This window comes from Podarcis melisellensis (assembly GCF_964234715.1).
Source record: "Podarcis melisellensis genome assembly, chromosome: 16".
NCBI lineage: Eukaryota > Metazoa > Chordata > Lepidosauria > Squamata > Lacertidae > Podarcis > Podarcis melisellensis.
The window spans coordinates 12,232,100-12,253,975 of record NC_138533.1 but is presented as its reverse complement, the minus strand read 5'-3'; the positions used below and the strand labels follow the sequence as shown (position 1 = coordinate 12,253,975).

Below are 21,876 nucleotides of genomic sequence, written 5' to 3'. Positions count from 1 at the left end.
GTGTGTGTGTGTGTCTTCTTTCTGTGTGTGTACCACTGATTTCTGCATGACTGCAATGGGGCTTCCTGTGCATGGGTGAGAATCCCATCCATTGCTCTGCCCTCTTTTGACCATCACTGGCTCCTTGGAAGGTTCCCGCAATGTCAGTGTGCCCCTTGGGCTGATAAAGGTGGCTGCTTGTTTTAGCACTCTGCAACACTGAGCTGGCTTGCCTGGAGGAAGCCTGGTTGGTTCTCACCCGCGGTGCTTGTGCTTCCCCACCCCCAGGTCCATCGGCTTCCAGAAGCAGCAGGAGCTACTGCGGCAGAAGCATGCCGAATTCGCCCAGCGAAACAGCGCTATCTCCAAGCAGCTTCCGGGAGGAGCCTTGGACTCTGGGAGGGAAACGGCTCCCCCCATCTCCACTGCCAAATGAAAAGAAAAACTGAGTTGGACCTGAAATCCTCAAGCCTGGGTTCCCTGCCTTTGGTTGTGGCCAGCTGCTGAGGAAGAGGCATTTCTGAGCCTCCACCACCCATTTCTCTACTTGTCCTCCTTCCTAATAGAAACATCGCTGTACAGTGAAAACTGGGCCTCTGTTGTTGTTTTCCTTGGCCTACCTCTCTTGCCACACAGAAATACACCCTCTGCCCTTCCTCCACTCCAACCTGTTATGGCCTCTCCAGGTAGGACTGGGAGAGACCCCCTGACTTGAAACCCTGGACAGGTGCAGACATTACTGAGCTTAGATGGAGCCGATGGTCTGGCTTGGCTTAAAGCATGTTTCTCCACACAGGAGTTTAATTGGAAGCAGGGCCTAGGAGCCAGGATTGGCAACGGCCTGCATTGCCAGCTCTTGGACTATGGCAGGGGTGGGGCAGCTCAGGTGTGGGAGCCAAATGCCTGGCCCTCAGGACTGTCCCCACAGCACACCTCACTTCCTCAGGCCACACCCCTCACTGGTCCTGCTTCACATCCTTCTTTCTGCCTGGCTGGGATGCTTCCCTGAACTTTGACAGCGCTTGCCTGGATGGGAAGACAGAGAGTGCTGTGGGAGTGTGTGTAGAAACTAGTCTACTGTACAAAGGTAAAATTTGCATGGGTCGCTCCACCCACTTTTGGCTCTGGGCCCACCCACCACTGGCATGCGGCCCCCAGAGTGTGGCACAGAAGGGAATGTGGCCCTCAGTTTGAAAAATATTTCCCACCTCAGGTCTAGGGTGTCCTCCCAAGCTGGCTGCTGAATATTTCAGCAGTTGAAACTGGCCCAGTCTATTCCTCTGCCCTGTGGGCTTCAGGCTCCATCAGCCAGCACAGCTGGGCCTGTGACACCTCAAATATGGAAGGGGGACACACAGCTTTTCCCTCATCCTCCAACTCAGTGTTGCAGCCCATCCTGCAAAGTGGAAACCTGCAGTCTTGATGTGGGCAGCACAGATGAGCAGAACCTCCAGGTAACCAAACAGCACGCCACTCATTCCTCTTGCTTTGCCGCTGTGTGTTGTCTGAAGCAGCATTTTCTAAACATGAGAGGTTTGTAAGAGCAAGAATTAAACACCCACCCACACCCAAGTCCCATCTTCACTATATGTTTAAATCACTATCATGCCACTTTAAACAGAGCTTTCTCCTCAAAAAATCCTATAAATTGTTGTTTGCGAAGGCAAGGTAAGGAGAGTCCTATTCCCCTCACAGAGCTACAATTCCCAGAGCTCCTTGGGAAGAGGGATTGTCTGTTAAAACCACTCTAAATGTTAAAGCTCTTTGAAGGTGGAAGATGGGTGTTGGCACCCTTGAGAAAAACTACAGGCCTTTGGGGGAAGCCGTGGTTGTTCAAAGTGCTATGGCATTGCCTTAAACGCATAATCGATATGGGACCTCAGAACAGCTCATCTACCCTCTTTTTCACTGTTCTGAATGTGATTGGAAGGAGATTGCTTAGGGCTGTTACTCACTCAGAGATGAAATGGGTAACTTCAGTCGTGCTCAGTGCAAAGGCATGGCAATATTACCCCGCCTTGGGCAGTGGCTGATTGACAAAAGGCCTAGACCAGTGATTCATGCAAAGATACCACAGGCAGCCTTCTCTGGGCTTAATGCCTCAGTGGCTTTAAATGTTTTGTGCCAGGGCACTATAAAGAGGAGCTGCGCAGACACCATGCATTTAAAGCACTTGCCTTCCCTCAAAGAATTCTGGGAACCATAGTGTCTTAAGGATGGTGGGAAATGTAGTTCTGTGAGGGGTAAGCAACAGTTCCCGGGATTTTTTTTGGGGGGGGGAACCATGTGCTTAAAATCTATGGTGTGCATTCAGCCAGGGGCTATGTAGAGGGAAACTCAAGTATTGAAAGGAAGGTTGTGCCCCCTTGCCCCCTTTGGAGCCTGTTATTTCCAGCAAATAGAGGGTGGGGGAGCGTAGGAGAAAATGAACCTTTGGAGGTAGCTCAGAGTGACGTGCAGGGAGGATTAGCAAGACCACGGCTTGCAAGGGGAACTATGTGTGAAATGCTGGTTTAATCTCATTGTGCGCAGGGGCCTGAACTACAAAGCTTCCTGCTCTCAGGAGGGAGGCGACGGGGATAAAGGAGCAGCCCTCAACTGCTGGAGCATGCCCAAGGGTTTGTACATGTATGTCCCCAGCACCTGGGAGGGCCTGTGTGTGCACATGTTCACGCAAAGGATGCTGCATGTGGGAGCTTATGAAGTTGGGTAATGGCAAAGCATTCGTTATGATCATTACAGTATTTTATTAATTGCCTTCCACACAATCATCACGAGGCAATGCGCAATGAAATCAGCGAGCAGGTTTTTTAAAAATTTAAACCTGCCCATCCGCTTAAAGCAAAACACAGTAAAATAGATGCTTGTGGTCAAGACCCATTTATCCAGCTGAGAAAACCTGCTGGAACAATAATTACTTCCGTTATTTCCGAAGGGTGCCTGTTGTTTCTCAACAGGCAGCCATCCTAGAAGCCCTGCTCTGAGCTACTGTGAAGTGGGCTTCCCAGATCTTTGGAACTTGCAGGAGAAACTCCCCCGCAGATCACAGGGATCTACTGAGTGCATAAAGGATAAGGCGGTCTCTCAGGCAACCTGACCCTGAGCTGTATATGGTCTTATGTGTACCAACACATTGAACTTGACCCGGCAGCAAACTGGCAGCCGGTGCAAATCTCGCAGGCGGGGTGTTAAGTTAGTGACACTTAGGAAGTTAGGACATAAACATCCATAACCAAAATAATGAAATAGAAGTGTGCCTCTTGCATGTGCATTCATGTGTACTTGCACATAGATTCCCATGCAGTATCTCTGCAGGGTTTATACAGCTACCACCCCCTGCTGGCTGGTTCAGGAAGCACCTAGTTTTCCAACAGAAATTGCCCATAAATGACCCAGGTTTTTGCAACAGGGGACAGGGATATAGCCAACTTCACTTATTCCAGGAGATGATATGGCCTTTGCACATCCCTGTTGTGTGCCATTCCAGAGCTACTTCTAACATATATTGGAGGAGGGGAAACGTGGAAAGCGGGACTGAAGGAAATCAGGCACGAAAAGCCTTGCAATGATAGGAAGAGGCATTGGCCCCCTCTAATCTGGGTGGAATTCATGCCCCTCCCCTCCCATTCTGACCCGGCACATCTCCCCCTCCCCATCTACCCCATGGCTAATCCAGGCATTTCCCCAGTCGCTGGATTCCTTTAGCAAGCAAAGCAGCGTAATCTGTGTCTTAATTGGTGAACTAAGAGGTACCAGGGTTTTAAGTCTGCTTAGGAAGTCTGCTTTATGGAGGACGAGCTGTAGCCAAGTGGTCAAGAGCATCTGCTTGGCATGCAGAAGGTCCCTGGTTCAATCCCCAAGTGGGGCTGACAGAGACTCTATGCCTGAAACCCTGGAGAGCTGCTGCCAGTCAGTGTAGACAATGCTGAGCTAGATGAACCAATGGTATGACTCAGCAGAAGGCAGCTTTCTGTGTTCCTGGGTCCCCTCTTCTGGTAAGGACTCTCTAGGAGAGTTAGGTAAAGGCTGTGGTTTAGTTTGTTAGTTCACATTTGAGGGGAAGTTTGCCAACCTGGTGCCCTCCCAATGTTTTCAAATACAGCTCAGTCCAAAACATGGGGGGAAATGGACCAGGCTGGCAAAGTTTGCTGTAAAATATAAGTGCTAGGGAGGGTAACAACAGTTGTTAGATTACAGGGGGGACAATTGGTCCTGCCAGTTGGAGGGGCTGATGGGAGCTGCCATCCAAAACCCTGGAGGGCGCCAGGTTGGCAAAGTCTGCAGGAGACCTTGCCAACACTGGACAGAGCGTGCCCTCCAAGCCTGTGTATTTATTTTACCCATTCTGGGGTAGAACAAACTGCAAGCCACAGCATCGACCACCTAAAATATTTATTTATTCATTTATATATATAATATCACTGTTATCTTCCAAAGATCCCAAGGTGGTGTACATGGTTCATCTTATCCCCGTTTCATCCTCACAACAACCTTGTGAGGTAGGTTAGAGATGGTGACTGGCCCAAGGTAACCTACTGAGATTAATGGCTGTGTGGGGATTCGAACCCTGCTCTGCCAGGTCCTATAGTCTGACACTCTAACCCTCCAGATGTTTTGGGACTACAACTTCCATGATCCCTAGCTAACAGGACCAGTGGTCAGGGATGACGGGAATTGTAGTCCCAAAACATTTGGAGGGCTGAGTTTGCCTATGCCTGCTCTAACCATTACGTCACACTGGCGTATCTCTCAGATTCTGATCTCTCGCCCACCTATCACCGTAAGGACCCAGGGCGGGTTGCAACAATATTATAAAATTGCATGATTAACACTGGCCACAAAATATGGGCCAGGTGCGATGGCCCCTTGGACTTCTGTGGCTCTTCCCAAGGAGGAGGAGCGTATGAGAAATCTACCCTGCCAACTTTTAGCCCAGCAGAGTGCCTGATGGAACCTCCAACTCCAGAGGTAGTCTACCTTTGAATGCCAAACTGCTGTGTGGACAAACAGCAAGAGATGGCAGTGTCACCTCCATTCCTGCTTCTGAGCTTCCAGAAGGCTCTCCTACGTGATGATTTGTGTTCATGATGGCTTGGTGGCGATTATACACAATCCTGCTTTCAATCTTCTTGTTCACCGGCTGCAAAGTTTTGGGACAGACTGCGTCACTTCCAGTCGGTGCAAGTCTTGTAACTTCCAGCTGAAATTCTGCAACTTTTCATACCGCAAATATTCCAGGGCTGCTGTCGCCTTGTCCTGCTTTCGTTGCGCAAGAGCGCCCCTCTGAATAGCAAGAGTGCACTAACCCTGGGGGAGCCTCGCAAAACAACAGAGCGAAAGGGCAGCGTGGATGGCCCAATATAAACCCGCCATGTCATGTTGCAGAAGATAACTGCCCTCCCCAAAACCCACACACATCACTCAGCGATAGAGCAGACAATGAGGACTGGAATCTTGTTTCATTTTTTAGAGGAGGACCATAGCTCAGTGGCAGAGTGGTTCATCCCTCAATGAGATACTCAGGTATAGGAGAAATACTGCCTGCTTGAATCTCTGGAGAGCGGCTGCCCGTCAGTTTTCAGAAAACAGCTGGACTCACAACCATCTGACTCACAACATTGTAGAGTTTGAAGGGACCTGAAGCTTGCTGCCCTCACCAATTCTGGAGGAAACCTCTCCAAAGCATCCAGCTGTGGCTGCTTTAAGGTGTGATGGGGTGCAGGATGCTGGCTGAAGCAGACCCTCCTTGACCTGTTCTGTTCAAGGTTTTTCTTGGGATAGGGGGTGCCTATCCCCCCACCCGTCTCTCCTTCTCTGACCTGCGCCAGCAGCCAGGCTCAGCCTCCCTCCCTCCCTTAGGGTGGGATTGAACAGTCACATGAGAGCTCGCTTGCCTCCTTCCCTCTCCTCGCTGTGCCAGCAGCTTCTGTCTCCCTCTCTCTGTCTCTCCCCCCTCGACTTGGAGCCCAGTTACTTCTGCGGCCGCCTGGCACGACGACACCGCCGTCGCCACCTCCTCCCTGGGCAGCAGCGGCGGCGGCGGCAGCTGCGGAGATGCACCTGTACCCACCCCTGGCTCTCCTTGCGCCCAAGTGCTGGCAGTAGGATGGCACCGAGAGAGAAGCGAGCGGCTGCGCCGGGCACCAGGCTGATCTGAGCCATGCCCAGGTGCAGGGGCAATGCCCAGTTCCTGAGTGGCGGCTGCCCGTCGGCTGGGCATTTTGTCTGAGTGGCAAATCCTGGAGGAGGGGCGGGGGGGGCGGGAATCCTGGACGACCTCCTTCCCCAATTGACTGGAGAGCAGCCCCAGAAGCTGCCGCCGAGCCAGCAAACTTTGGAGAAAAGTCTCCAAGAGGAGCCCGAGGCGGGCGCGTGTGCCCCCTCGCCCGGCAGGAGCAGCGGCAGCGGCAGCCTTGGCACCACCATGAACGCCCCCTGCGGTGCCCTTCAGCTCCTCTTGGCTACCACCTTGCAGCTGCACTACTGCGCCGCCACGACGGTAGGTGGGCACAGGACCTTGGGGGGGGGCGCACGGAGAGCGTGGCAGCGAGTGGGCACCCAAAAGCCCCTGGCATTGAGCAGGAAGCGGGGTGAGAGGAGAGAGAGATGGCAAGCAAGTTTGGGGTTGTTGTTTTTTTTGTTTTGTTTCTTTTTTTAAATAACTCCCCAGAGGCATGGGGTAGTGAGCTGACACGAATGGGGGCTGGCAGAGAAGGCTGGGTGGGTTTCAGATGGGCATCTAATGCGGAGGAAGACAGAGAGGTGTGTCAGAAGGGGGTGAGGTTATGGGGTGCTGTCAGGACTGCAGGCAGGGGCGAGGCTTTTTTTGAAGGGGGCGCGGGGAGAAGTTCATAGCCCAAACTGGTGTGCCCAGATGGTATAGGACATAGGAGCCACAACTACTAGGGGCCGAGGTCCCTTTGCCTTCCCCCAATAAAATACCAGAGGGGGTGCCCCCAGTTGGCATTGCCATTCAAATAGTGTGTGTGTGCACTGCGTCATGTGATCGATTATGCTTTGATTGTCAAAGCTGTGGTGCTGGTTGGACTGTTAAGTTTTTTGGCATTTCTATCTCTCTCCCCCCCCCACCCCCACTTTCCCCGTTTCACTCAAATCCTGATACTTTGCTTTGGGTGCCCCACTCGAACTGTGTACAAATTCAAAGTGCACCCCCCCAAAAAAAAACCTCTGGGAACTGTAGTTTACTCCTCATAGATTTACAGTTCCCAGTAATCTTAAATAGCAGTACTGTAGATAGATGATAGATAGATGATAGATATAGATAGATAGATGATAGATAGATAGATGATAGATAGATAGATAGATAGATAGATAGATAGATAGATAGATAAATGATAGATAGATGATAGATAGATAGATAGATATAGATAGATATAGATAGATAGATAGATAGATAGATAGATAGATAGATAGATAGATAGATAGATGATAGATAAAGATAGATGATAGATAGATAGATAGATAGATAGATAGATAGATAGATGATAGATAGAGAAAGATAGATAGATATTTGCGGGAGGTGGGGAGAATATGCTTTAAATGCATGGTTTGCATGCAGTCAGTGAGCATTCCCTCCAGGGTCACAGCTGTGAAAGAGACAGCAAGTGGGTCTATGTAAGGACTTTGCTTGTCAGAGATTAGGGGCCCCTTCGTGTCCTTTACCACACATCTTGTGTTAACTGTGGTTTGGGGAGGGAAATGCTCAGAGGCTCTTTGCTTCGCAGGGGTTTCCAAGATTCAGCCTTGGTTATTAAAAATCAAAAACGGATCACGGAGCTAAACCTTGGGACACATAAACAATCCTTTCACATTAGCCAGTCACAGAGGTAAAAAATCCCCAAAAGATTTCCCTCCAGCTGTGTCTAAATGATAGCCAGAGAGAATATTCGGATTTCGGCTGCCGTCCTATGCAACGCTTACCTTGGAGTAACAGTAAGCTCAGTGGGACTCACTTCTGAGTAAAGTTCTTTAGGATTGCACTGTTAGCTTTTTCTTTAAAAAAACCCCAAAACCAGCAATATCCCACCTTGGACCTTATTCATAATTTGCATGCCACTTTTATAAAGGCAGGATTTGCAAAATAACAGTAAATAATAATAAAGGTTACAAACTAGATAACACCTGTATTGCATTTTCAAATGTTCAAAGCATTGCACGTGGAAGGATCCTTACAGCAACATTACAAACCACTGCTCTCCCCCCCACCTCATGCTACAGAAAAGGGCATTTCGTGGGTCAAAGCTTAGAAACAGAGTCACCGTTCACCAATAAGCAGATAGACAAATTTGGCTACTTGGATGTTGGCTATTCAAGAGTTGTGGGTTCTTGCCACATGGCTTCTGACAAATAAATTCCCTCCCTCTCTCCCTCCCTTCCTTCCTGCCATGGCCCCATGTGCACTTGCATTTTCTGCCCACCATATGGGTAATTTAACGATGCCCCACACATTTAAAGCACATGGCTTCCCCCAAATAACCTTTGAAACTGAGGTTTACCCCTCACAGAGCTACAGTTCCCAGAACCCTTAACAAACTATAGTTCCCAGGGTTGTCTGAGGGAAAACATGTGCTTTGTGGACGTGAACTTTGAGCTGCCTAAGACAGCGGGCAGCCACTGGTGGTGGCAGCAGCTGAGCTTTGCTCTTGTTCAAAAGCAACACAGCCACCCGAAAAGCACCCAGGAGCCTGGCAGGGAGGGTGGTGGGTGGTGGGGCAGCCGGCTCAAGCTGCCAAGGGACTTTTCCAGGCCCCTGGGGCCTTCAGCCAATGCCCCACTGGCACTGGGCCTGCCCCTTTCCAGCACCATTCTGGGAAGTGTAGTTTACCCCTCATAGAGCTACAAATCCAAGCACCTTTAAGCCACTACAGTTCCCAGGATTCTTTGGGAAATACAGTGTGAATACAGCCAATAGTACATTTCTCAGTGGTGCTGCTGCTAGCGGGATTTTTGGATTGGTTTGTTCTTATTTTTATTATATATATTTTTATTTTGTAGTTTTGTATTGTAAATTGCCCTGAGATCTGTGGGTGTACGGTGGTATGCAAAATAATAATAATAATAATAATAATAATTTGTTGTGTTTGTATCCAAAGTTTTTTTCCTCCAAAGAACTCAAGGTGGCATATGTGGTTCTCCCCCTCTTCATGTAATTCTCACAACAACCCTGTGAGGTAGGTGAGGCTGAGAGGCTGTGACTGGCTCAAGGCCACTCATGGCCTAGTGGGGATTTGAACCCCCTGGCCTCTCAGGTCCCAGTCCAACACCCTAACCATTACACCACTATGCACACACTGGGAATTGGCTCAGTGACAGGCATCTCTATGAGCAGACAATATAAATATTCTAAATAAAACCATTTAAAAATCCATTTGCTCCAGGGAGCCAGGCTGTGTATACCACAGCATGCCTTTAAAACTCCTTCTTTCCCTCAAAGGATTATGGGTGCTGTAGTTTGTTAAGGGTTGCTGGGAATTGCAACTTTGTGAGGGGTGAACTACAGCACCCAGAATTCTTTGAGGGAAAGAATGTGCTTTGGGTGTGCTTTCAATGTATAGTACGTACACACAGTTGCAGATTATAATTCCTATAGCACATTCATGTCTTCTGCCCCCCCGTGGGAAAGAAAGAAAGAGAGAGAGAGAGAGAGAGAGAGAGAGAGAGAAAGAAAAGATCACTATGTGTTTATGATCTGCTTCTGGAATTTGCTACCACTGATGCAATGATGACGATGCCATGGAAGGAAAGCTTAGAGAACCAAGTGAGATTGAGGAAAATCCTGGGAACGAACAAGGGGAACATTGCCTGCAGGCTTCTCATAGGCAATGGTTGGCCACTGTGAGAACAGGATGCTGGTCTCCATCGGCCTTTTTGCCTCATCCAGAATCAGGGCTCTTATGATGTTCTTGTTGGCAGAGGGCTGCTCCTTCACACCACATGACGTAATTCACTTGTGGGACTCACTGCCACAGGATGCCGTGGTGGCTGCTAGCTTAGACGGCCTTAAAAGGGAGGACTGGACAAATTTGTGGAGGTGGTTGTTCAGCCATGACATGTAAACAGAACCTCCATGTTCAGAGGCAATCTACCTCTTGGGCAGGCACATTTGGGATCCTCAGGAAGTGCCATTAGCGCCAGTCACAAAATGGCTGCCGTGTTTGTGTGTATGTGTGGCATAGCTCAAAAAAGCTGCTACACGTAACAGAGCTGGGGGAGGGGAGAGATGGCACCATAAAATGGTGCAGACATGCCCCCCACAACAACACATGTTTTTAAGCGCTAGTGTTGTGTGCTGGCTGTGGTCTGTCCCCACCAACAGACTCTAGTGGGAGTGTTTTGCAGCAGCTGCAGTCTCTGGACCAGGCTCCATGCAGGGCGCATGGCAGTGATCAAGCCCAGAGGTTGCCAGTGCATGGATCCCTGTGGCCCAGATAGCTTGAAGCAGACTCCTCAAAGTGCCTTCCCTATTTCTGATCTGCTGCTGTTTCTGATCTATCTGCAGATTCTGCCGCATCCAACTAATGAGATGGAACCAGTCGTGGAGCCAGTTACAGAAGGTAAGAGCCACGGAGTTTGAGGACAGTGGTTTTGAGGGTGGGGATGCGCATCACTCCTGGACGGAGAGAGAGAGGGACTGTTAGAAAAAACACCCCAAAACACATCCCCTTCCTGTCCGAGTCTCAATAAACTTGCTATCTCCAACTTTGCTCATAGCTCATGCCTCATTAGCACCACTCTCAAATTTTTAGACTTCTTAACCAGGGCTCTGGTTTATTTTTATTCCTGCTGATGGTTTACAGCATCATGCCCATCAATAATTATGTGTGAGCTTTATTAGCTATTTCTTCCATTTGTTTCACACTCCAAGGGGCTCTCTCTGGGAGTGGGGAAGAAATTTGGCTCGGTTTGCACTGAAAGCCTGAACTAACAAACTCAAACCTTCTGAAATGATACACAAACCAAAACACCTGGCCTTCGAAATTCCTAATTTTGCAATGCCATGCTCTAACCAATGTGTCTAGAAATGTATATACTACTAGAAAGAGTGTCTAAAAAAGCATATATTTGTGAAAAGGCAGACAGAAATGGATTACGTCAGGGGAAATTGCTTTGCCAAACAATGCGCATGTCAGGCAAAGCTGAGTACAGTGGTACCTCAGGTTAAGTACTTAATTCGTTCCAGAGGTCCGTTCTTAACCTGAAACTGTTCTTAACCTGAAGCACCACTTTAGCTAATGGGGCCTCCTGCTGCCGCCGGAGCACAATTTCCGTTCTCATCCTGAAGCAAAGTTCTTAACTCGAGGTACTATTTCTGGGTTAGTGGAGTCTGTAACCTGAAGCGTATGTACCACTGTACCAATATGTCACCTCACCTCAAAAAGGATATCGTACAGCTGGAAAAGTTTCCAAAACGCTCAACCTAAAATTGTCAAGGGGATGGAGCAGGGGTCAGCAAACTTTTTCAGCCGTGGGCCAGTCCACTGTCCCTCAGACCTTGTGGGGGACTGGACTATATTTTTTTGGGGGGGGAATGAACAAATTCCTATGCCCCACAAATAACCCAGAGATGCATTTTAAATAAAAGCACACATTCTACTCATGCAAAAACACCAGGCAGGCCCCACAAATAACCCAGGGATGCATTTTAAATAAAAGCACACATTCTACTCATGTAAAAGCACTCTGATTCCTGGACTGTCAGCGGGCCAGATTTAGAAGGCGATTGGGCCGCATCCGGCCCCCGGGCCTTAGGCTGCCTACCCATGGGATGGAGTGACAACCGCTGTGAGGAAAGATTCCAGCCTTGGGACTTTTTGGCTTAGTAAAAATCTCAACAAGAGCTGACACAACAGAAGTTTATAGAATTATGCATGGTGTGTAGAAAGTATATATATATATATATATATATGGAGATAAATTTTTCCTCCCTCTTTATAACACTAGAACTCATGGCTATCCAATGAAGCTGAATGTTGGAGGAATCAGGACAGCTATTAAAAAAAAGTACTTCTTCACTCAGCACACAGTTAAGCTGTGGAACTCCTTCACACTGCAGGCAGTGACAGCCACCAACCTACATGGCTTTGAAAGAGGATTAGACAAATTCATGGGGGAGAGGGCTATCTGTGCCTCCTAGCCATGATGATTATGCTCTGCCCTCACAGCTGGAGGCAGTAAAGTTCCTGATTTCCCCGTTGCTGAAAAACATAACAGGGGAGAGAGTTCTTGTGCCCGAATTTTGCATGCGGTGGGTTCCCCACGGGCATCTGGTTGGCTACTGTGAGAACAGGATTCTCTCACAGTAGCCACTGGCCTGATCCAGCAGGCTCTTCTTAGGTATATATTGGGATAAATACACACTAACACTGACAAAAATTGACGAGCACTTTAAAAACAAACAACAACACCCAATTGCAAATGCGGAAATGAGGAAAACTGAATTTAAGCCAGGAAAAAAGAGAAACGGAGATTGACGGATTTGCCCACTCCTAGTCAGAGCCACCAAATTAAGTGTTTAAATCTGTTTGAAATGGATACCTCCTCCTCCATCCCTCCTCAGAGATAGCCCTCTGACAATGATTTAAACCCCATCTTCTTCTTCTTCTAGTGGTGAGGTTCCTGGAGGTGTTCAGACGTAGCGCCTGCCAAGCCAAGGAGACAATGGTGTCTCTGGACAAGGAGTACCCGGACTTAGTCATCAGCCACCTCATTGTGCCCTCCTGCGTGGCTCTAAAGCGCTGTGTCGGCTGCTGTGCTGATGAATCGGCACAGTGTATGCCGTCCCGGACGTATACAGTGACCATGGAGGTAACGAACTGGGGCAAGAATAGGGGAAATCGCCTCAGTAAGGCCAGGACAGGGAACCTTTTGCCCTCCAGATTGGTGGTGGTGGCAGCCGACAGCTATGTTCTCCCTGTGGAGGCAGGATGCCTGCAAATTCATGTGGGGAGAGTTGCCCTCAGAGACAGCCGTTGTGGGTTTCTCAGAGACATCTGGTTGGCCACTGGCGTGATCCAGCAAAGCTCTTCTTATATTCTCGGTGGGGGCAGACTGAGTTGGGTGGGCAGTGCCCCTTTCATCCTAAAGGGCTAGCCTTCATGACTCAGGATATTTCCAGGACAACTAGCACCCTTCAAGAAGAGGGAAGGATCCTGCAAAGTTGATAGGCCAGTTCTTGGTTACATGTGAGGTTAACTTGCCCCCACCTGCAAAAATGAAAAAGTAAATATGTGAACCACAGCCAAAAAATCTGGTTTTTGTTTTTGTTTTGTTTTTTTCCAGAATATTTGCTCTGGTTTGTTCTCAATATCATTATAAAAATAAAAAGCTTCACAATATTTTTAGACATATTGGCCACATTCGTACCACAAACGGAAAGCACTATGATACCACTTTAAACAGTCATGGCTTCCTCCCAAAGAATTCTTTGTTAAGGGGGCCGAGGGTTGCTAGAAAACCCCAATTCCACTTGCAAAGTGACAGTTCCCAGATTGGTTTAACAACCAATCCCTCTCCACAGATAGCTCTGGAAAATGTAGCCCTGCAAGGTGAGTAAAAGTATCTTAACAAGTTACATACACATATACTGTCCTTTGATTAGTTAGTTATTCAGCTACTTGGTTATTTTTATTTTATAAGGTGGGAGCTCCTTTTTTAGGCCCCTAAAGTCTGCATTTTGCAGAGTGAGAAACCTCTGGCTTGGGGAGAAGCAGCCTCACAGGCCAAATTTGGACCCCATGGTGGGCAAAATTTGGCCTCTGAGGCTGCTTCTCCCCAAGCCATGCCCACTTGCCCCTCATCTGACGGGTAAGGTAAGATAAAGGACCCCTGGACGGTTAAGTCCAGTCCAAGCTGGCTATGGGTTTGTGGCACTTATCTCACTTTCAAGGGAGCCGGTGTTTGTCCTTAGACAGCTTTTCAGGTCATATGGCTAGCATGACTAAACCGCTTCTGCTGCAACGGGACACCGTGACAAATGCCAAAGCACACGGAAATGCCATTTACCTTCCCACCGCAGTGGTACCTATTTATCTACTTACACTGGTCTGCTTTCGAACTGCTAGATTGGCTGAAGCTGGGACAGAGCAATGGAAGCTCACCCCATCGCGCGGATTCAAACTGCTGAGCTTCTGATTGGCAAGCCCAAGAGGCTCAGTGTGGTGTAGTGGTTAAGAGCAGCGGACTCGTAATCTGGTGAACCGGGTTCGATTCCCCGCTCCTCCGCATGCAGCTGCTGGGTGACCTTGGGCTAGTCACACTTTTCTGAAGTCTCTCACCTCACCTCTTCTTCTTCTTCTTCTTCTTCTTCTTCTTCTTCTTCTTCTTCTTCTTCTTCATGGTTTAGACCACAGCGCCACCCACATCCCATCTGACGGGTAGAGATGCTGGCATGACTAATGATGATGGAAGTTTGTCCAACATCATCTGGAGGGCCACTGGGCCTCAATCCCTTGCCCAGATGAATTCTGGGTCAGAGCCAGAACCTCTTATGGTCTCCTTTTTCCTTCCTTTCTCCCATTCTCCAGGTGTTATTGTTGAGCAAGTTCCAACGCAGCCACTTGCAGCAGCTGACTTTTGAGGAGCATGCTACCTGTGAATGCAGGTGAGAGTCAGAAGGGTGGGGGGCTGCTGAAGAAGAGACAGGTGATTGGGACCATTCTGTGACAGCCACCAACCTGGATGGCTTCAAAGGAGGATTAGACAAATTCATGGAGGAGAAGGTTACTAGCCAGTGGCTATTAGCCAGAATGGCTAGCTTCACCCTTCTCTTTCAGAAGCAGTATGATCCCAAATGCCAGTGCCAGGGAGCCTCAGGAGGGGAGATCGCTTGTGTTTAGGTCCTGCTTGCGGGCTCCCCATAAGTTTCTGTGAGAGCAGGATACTGGACTAGATGGCCCTTTGGCCTGATCCAGCAGCCAGACTCTTATTATGTTCTTAAGCCAGTTATAATTCTGCTTGCAGTGGAAGAGCAATGATTGGGTTGTGCTGGGAGCCATGAGTGCCAAACAAACACCAAATACTAACCTTATTCTTCTGCTTTTCAGACCAAAGGAAGTTTATAGATTGCCCACGCACAGGTAAAAATAATTCTTCCTCTTACAGGCCTCTACTTTTTGTTTGTTTTTTGTTTGTTTAATGCCCCTCAAGCCCCCTGTACTAATATACAAACATTACAGTCGAACCTCCATTTACATAACCCTCTGGTTACATAAACTTCAGGATGTGTGCATTGCAAATCCAGAAGTATTTTACCGGGTTTTGCCACACAGTCTGCGCATGCACAGCAGTCCTCAGGTTCAGGAAACCTCAGGATCCGACCGGACCTCCGGAGCAGATCTCATCCGCAACTGGAATTACCACTATACTCTGAAACTTGAGATGTATATTTTTACGACCCACCTTATTTCTGTGGCTGTAGGTTTTTAACTGGTTTTTAATATTTTTAATTGCTGTGATTGTTGTTATCTGCTCTTGGAACTTAGGGTAAAAGGTGGGTAATTAATAATTATAATATTGTAATGATGATGATGATGATGATGATGATGTTGGGGGAGCATCAATAGAGTCATAGAATTTTAGAGTTGCAAAGGTCATCTAGGGTCACCTAGTCCAACTCCCTGCATTAAAATGCGTCTTATGGTGCTTTGGGTTACATTGAATAGTGGCAGAGGTGGAGCAAGCCGATCGGGCATGTGCCCTGCACCCAAGGAGCCTCCGAGGAGTCTGCCTGCCTCCTCCCACTCATCCGCCCTACAGCTGAGGGGGAGGCGGTGGGCCAACCGTTTGGGGCAGTGTGGAGAGACGCGTGGCTTGGGCGCGCTGCAGGCCCTGCGTTGAGTGCTGCCCAGCATTTTGTCACCCCCCTCAGTGGTGACACCCACAGCGGACCACTCCCACCGCACCACCCTTGCTCCGCCCCTGAATATTAGTCCTACTCAGTGTAGGCCCCCTAAATTAATGGGCATGAGTGACATAGATTATTAATTTCAGGGGGTCTACACTGAGTAGAATTTCGGCCCCATTTGTAGTATATGTTTATAACAGTATTACACCACTTTAACATTCTGAAAGCATTAGTCTGATAAGGGTGCTAAGAGATGTTAGTAACCCCCCCTTTCCCTCATTCTCCGAGTAGTTTAACAATCAACCCCCTCTTGAGAGTCAGTGTGGTGTAGTGGCTAAGAGCAGTGGACTCGTAATCTGGTGAACCAGGTTCGCATCCCTGCTCCTCCACATGCAGCTGCTGGGTGACCTTGGGCCAGTCACACTTCTCTGAAGTCTCTCAGTCCCGCTCACCTCACTGAGTGTTTGTTGTGGGGGAGGAAGGGAAAGGAGAATGTTAGCCGCTTTGAGACTCCTGCGGGTAGTGATAAAGCGGGATATCAAATCCAAACTCTTCTTCTTCTTCTCTTCCCTGGGAACTCTGGGAATTTTAGTTCTGTGAGAGGAATAGGTGTCTTCTGACAACTCTCAGCACCCTTAACAAACAATGGACGCAACCCAGAGCCATAAGTACTTGGACCAGATAACCTTTCAAACAGAGGACTTACTCTAGTCATATTCAGTTTATTTATCAATCACATTTTCTGCAAATACATCTGTGTTGAAAGCAGTTCACATAAAAGCAATCCAAAACTGTATTAGCCATAACAATAATTCATTTATATCCTGCTTAAAACATACAATCAACGGTTCATGTAATGTACATCCAAATTTAAATGAACACAAAGCTCACCAATAGGTAAACTTGTTTTTTTAAAAAATCCAATAATGTTGCAACCAAAAGTAGCCCCAAATCGAGGAATGTCCTTTGTAAAAAGGGGACACATACCCTCCATATGCTAAAAGGCACAGGAGGGACGCTGTCTGAGAACAATTAAAAAGAGGGGAAATGTGGGGTGAGCTTGTAGCCCCACACATTTGGAAGGCACCCCTCCAAGATGTTGCTTCATCTGGGATTCTCCTCTCCCAACAGCCCGTCCTGCGCGCCCTGTCCGGACAGGAAGAAGCGGGTCAACCCACTGACATGCGAATGCGTATGCAAGCGTGACTCCGTCCGTTGTCAGCAGCGTGGCTGGGAACTCAACAAGGCCACTTGCAGGTGGGGTTCGCCTCCCTTCCCCCCCAACCCTGAACATCCCTCTAATGGTGGGCTTTCACGCCAGGGACCGCCAGTGTAGTACCTTCCAGATACTATTGGGCCTGAGGGAGTCTCGGGCCAAGTGCATGCTAGTGGCATCCCCCTCCCAATCTTTTGGTGGGCCCTGGCAGGCTTTAACTGGCAGCAGATCCAGCCAGTAGCAACGACGTCAGATCTGTGGCTTAGGGCCACCATTTTAATGCCCACAACTCCCAGGGCATTATGGGAAATGTTACCTCTTAAGGTACCTGGATCCAAGCCAACAACTTGGCTTATTTCATTTCATAGAATCGTAGAGTTTGAAGGGACCCCAATGGTCATCTCGCCCAATGCCCTGCAATGCAGACATCTCAACTAAAGTGTCCATGACACAACCTCGGCTTAAAATCCTCCAATGATGGAAAAAATCCACAACCCACAGAGGGAGACTATTCCACTTGTCAAACAGCTCTTGCCGCCAGAAAGTTTTTCCTGATGTTTAGTCAGAATCTCCTTTCTTGTAACTTGAAGCCATTGGTTTGTGTCCTACTCTCAAGAGCAGGAGAAAACATGCTGGCTACATCTTCCATGTGGAACAAGCAAGTTTTCTCCTCAAACCAATGGCTTCAAGTTTTTAAACTTTGGTTCCCCATTATGAAAGTCACCCTTTTCGGAATGCAGGTGCCAGACGGAGGGGGTGGGGCTAGTTTTCTGAATGCACCCCAGAAAACATTTCTACCTCCTGTGACCCCTTGAAGGGACGCAAGCAGAGACAGTTACTCTGTTTGGGTGAAGGGCGTCCTTCCCCACCACCCTCAGTCTGCCCTCAGTCAATGCCAACAATGTCTAGGCAACACGATGACCATATAGATACGTAATAGACAATCTTTATAGAATTCCTTCAAACCATAAAAAGTTCAAAATGAAATCTTTAGTCTCAAAGTCTCTGAAAATCTTTAAATGAAGCGAGGTACCAAACTTTGTACGATGAAAGACAAGCTGTGAAGCTTTGTGTATTCAACAAATATGATGTCCAACACTGAACAGTGATTCCGGATATTGACTACTGTTTCGTAGAATTCTTTGTCAGCGTGGTGACTACATTATTACATGAGCACTGTTCCACAGCATTTGATATTTTCATTTACATGCATTCATTCAAAATAAGATGGGTTTATGAAGCATTCTTTATCCTCCCACCACGCTGACGAAGAATTCTACAAAACAGTAGTCAATATCCGGAATCACTGTTCAGTGTTGGACATCATATTTGTTGAATACACAAAGCTTCACAGCTTGTCTTTCAGCGTACAAAGTTTGGTACCTCGCTTCATTTAAAGATTTTCAGAGACTTTGAGACTAACGATTTCATTTTGAACTTTTTATGGTTTGAAGGAATTCTATAAAAATTGTCTATTACGTATGTATATGGTCATTGTGTTGCCTAGACTGTTGACATTCTCTTTGCAACACAGCAGTTTGTTTGAATATTCAGTCTATGCCTGCCTGCCTGCCTTCTCCTTACAACTTTCATTGCCTCAGCTCCCACCTATTGCTGGGCTCCCTGACTTCCGCCCTGCCAGCCCCAGTGGGAGCCAGTCCCCACAGGTATAAAGAAACCCGAGGACATTTTTAAATGAAGGTTTATTCTTACTGCAGGTGTGTGAAACACCGCAGGCGATCTGGCAGGAAAGCGAAAGCGTAGCTGCACGGGAAGCCAGGACTTGGAGGAGTTTGGATCTCGGACCTTTCTCGGTCGGGGATGACTTTTCTCTGGTGGGAATGAAGCACGGGACTTGCCAAGGAGACGTCCAATGGTCGCTGGAGAAGGAGAAGCAGTTTTCTTTATCTACCACTGCAACACCATACCGGATGACCTCTCTTCACAGCGGAAGGAGGCTGTACCACACGCAAGAGCCGTACCACACTCCCATGGAAGGCAGACTGAAGGAGCATCTCCTCAGTGTCAGGACACTGAGATCGGTCCCACTCATATTTAAAAACCACAACCGCTAAACTGGTCGTCTGTTTGTCCTGGGCCTCCCCTGGGCTGCTTCTAATTTATAACTGTCTCTCCTCTGAGGGAGCTTTATTTTCTTTTCCCACCCGCCCCTCACTCGCTTTCTTCCCACGTTTTGCGGTGCGTTGGGGAAGCTTCCGGCATCCCACCCTCTTCCAGGCCGGAGGAGAAGAGTCACAAAGAGCCGTTCTTTTATGAGAGGGAATATTACTCTTAACATAAAGATCTGCCACTAAGACACAGCTCCTGGGAGCCGCGACCTCTCTGCCTTGCGTGCCTTCCAGAACGCCATCCCACAATGCCGTTCTTCTTCATCATGGGTAGTTTGGTGGGGTTTCGCCCATTTTAGTGGGCACATTTACAAACCAGAGAAGTTATTGTGGGCAACACACACACACACACACACACACACACTGCAGATCAAGCACAGACTGCCGTCTAGTTTATGAGCTAGCCTGATTTCAGCAGGGGACCTTGTGGGCACCAGGAAAGGCTTCTGTGGGTTACCTGTGCACCCAAGGGTGCCATGTTTGCAACCCCGCTTGACAGAGTCACAGAGGCAAAGGACAATCCTCATGGTAGCTCAGTGATGGAGCATCTAAATTTCAAACAGAACGTGCCAGGCTTAGTCCCTCATGGCGTCTCCAGGAAGAGCTAGAAGAGACTGCCTGCCTGAAACCTCAGAGGGCAGCTGCCAGTCAGAGTAAACAATACTGAGGTGGATGGGCCAATAGTCTGACTCAGTAGAAGGCAGATTCCTATGCTCCTAAATTTAAATTAGGACAGGGTGGGGAGAAGGAGGCAACGGGTGGGGTGAGTTCAGCTGTATTTTCAAAGGAATTTTGGATTTTACAGTGAAAGTGTTACCGTTCATAATAGCTTCCAGGGTTAAATATCTGGGGAAATTTGGCTTTACATAAATGTTTATGAAGCCGAGGGCACTTCATCTAATGAGTTACCGTTGCTCACTCAAACAAATGAATGCATGTACTGACATACACGAACACCAGACAGAGCAGCTATTTCCCCCTTGCGCGCGCACACACACACACACACACACACACACACACGCAAGGTTTAGGAAAAGAATCCTAAGTCGGGGGAAACCCCAAAAACACTCCAGTAAGGACTGAGCATACTCATTGGCCACAGAAAGGTGGTTGACTATTAGGTGGATATGGAATGGAGTGTTTTGGAATAGGGCACAGCTAGCTGGATTCTCAAACAACATCTTGCTGTGCTGCAGCATCTTGTTACAGCTCCAACTTAACAATTAACAGGCTAGCAAGCAATATATATGATGCTTCACAGGTTAGAGCAGATGTTAGGTAAACCCCCTGCCCCTAGGAGCGGTCAATTCAAATGTCGAATCTGGAGTTAATGAAAGCATTTGGAGGAATAAGGAATAGGTAAAGGGTAAAGGGACCCCTGACCATTAGGTTCAGTCGTGACTGACTCTGGGGTTGCGGCCCTCATCTCGCTTTACTGCCCGAGGGAGCCGGCATACAGCATCCAGGTCATGTGGCCAGCCTGACTAAGCCGCTTCTGGCGAACCAGAGCAGCGCACGGAAACACCGTTTACCTTCCCGCCGGAGTGGTACCTATTTATCTACTTGCACTTTGACGTGCTTTCAAACTGCTAGGTGGGCAGCAGGGACCGAGCAACGGGAGCTCATCCCGTCGCGAGCTAATCCCATCGTGGGGATTTGAACTGCCGACCTTCTGATCGGCAAGCCCTAGGCTCTGTGGTTTAGACCACAGCGCCACCCGCGTCCCTGGGAATAAACATGAGCAAATGCAATGCTATTTGTGCAGGAGATTTGTGAGCAGACTTCCCATATCCCCCCCTCCCTCCCCAATTTACCTAATGGCAGCCAGAAGGGACTCTAATTTTGGCCAGGGCAATGCTGCTCAGGGAAGATAGGCTTTATTTTATGTATTTATTTAAATAATTTTTATTTTGCTCTTCAGCCAAATAAAGACTTCTAGAGCAGCATATAGGCAACCGTAAATGAGACATTTATGGCTGCTCTCAGGCTTACATTCTAAAAAGACATAGCACAAAAGGAAAATGGGTGGGGAGGAAGGAGGAAATAATCAAACTCAGGTGTACGTCCTTAATTACAGGTACTTCTAGAGGCCAGCTTATCTGGAAAACCTCAAGGAAAAGAGGAAATTTGTATTTCACACTTGCTCCTGTGCCATTTCCTGAATCAAAACCCTTCCCCCTCCCCCTCCCACACTCCGCTAAGTTGCTATTAGCCCACAGTGGAAAACATCCCGGGCACATGCATGTTTACTGTGGCATTAAAACCTTAATCTCTATTCATCTACAGCAGATGTGGGGAACCTTTGGCCCTCCACATGTTGATGAACTACAACTCCCATCAGCTCCATCAAGCATGGGCAGGTGCCAGGGGATTTATAATTCACCAACATCTGGAGAGCCAAAGGTCCCCCACACCTTATAGATCTCAGTGGTGTTTGACAAAGTAAAAGGGGGCAAGCTTACAAATTAGAAATTGCCTTAGGGCAGAGGAAGAAAATGCAGACGGGGTAAAGGAGTGCTGGTGGAATATTTCAGTGAAACATATTTAGCCCCAGCTGCTGCTGAATATACGGAAGCAGACTTTCTGCAAAGGTTTTGCAAAAGGGAAAAAAGTGGGTGGATGAGAAAGTATCCACAAGGGATCCCTGTTATACCCTAGAGGAGGCTGCCTCATTCTGAGAAGGGCATTCT

General features: G+C 48.2%; 2 protein-coding genes across 3 annotated transcripts in view; both read left to right on the top strand.

The window, feature by feature from the left end:
- DNAJC4 (DnaJ heat shock protein family (Hsp40) member C4) overlaps positions 1-567 on the top strand; it is a 39,556-nt gene extending 38,989 nt beyond the window's left edge. For both annotated transcript variants that reach the window (XM_081891861.1, XM_081891862.1), the window contains exon 7: positions 268-567. In XM_081891861.1, coding sequence (XP_081747987.1) covers positions 268-415 — 148 coding nt within the window. In that variant the 3' untranslated portion in view covers positions 416-567. The remainder of the gene's footprint in view (positions 1-267) is intronic.
- Positions 568-5,877: 5,310 nt separating this feature from the next.
- On the top strand, positions 5,878-19,378 carry VEGFB (vascular endothelial growth factor B). Its single transcript, XM_081892014.1, has 7 exons — positions 5,878-6,478; positions 10,499-10,553; positions 12,605-12,804; positions 14,523-14,599; positions 15,042-15,074; positions 16,973-17,098; positions 18,776-19,378. Exons 1-7 carry the CDS (start codon positions 6,404-6,406, stop codon positions 18,819-18,821), a joined length of 612 nt encoding a protein of 203 aa, XP_081748140.1. The 5' UTR covers positions 5,878-6,403; the 3' UTR covers positions 18,822-19,378.
- Positions 19,379-21,876: the final 2,498 nt, after the last annotated feature.

Bases quoted from the DNA above. Each gene is read 5' to 3' on its own strand.
- VEGFB (XM_081892014.1), top strand. From the start codon at position 6,404: ATGAACGCCCCCTGCGGTGCCCTTCAGCTCCTCTTGGCTACCACCTTG. The intron at 6,479-10,498 runs GTAGGTGGGCAC...ATCTATCTGCAG, and splicing joins ACTACTGCGCCGCCACGACG to ATTCTGCCGCATCCAACTAA. The intron at 10,554-12,604 runs GTAAGAGCCACG...TTCTTCTTCTAG, and splicing joins CGTGGAGCCAGTTACAGAAG to TGGTGAGGTTCCTGGAGGTG.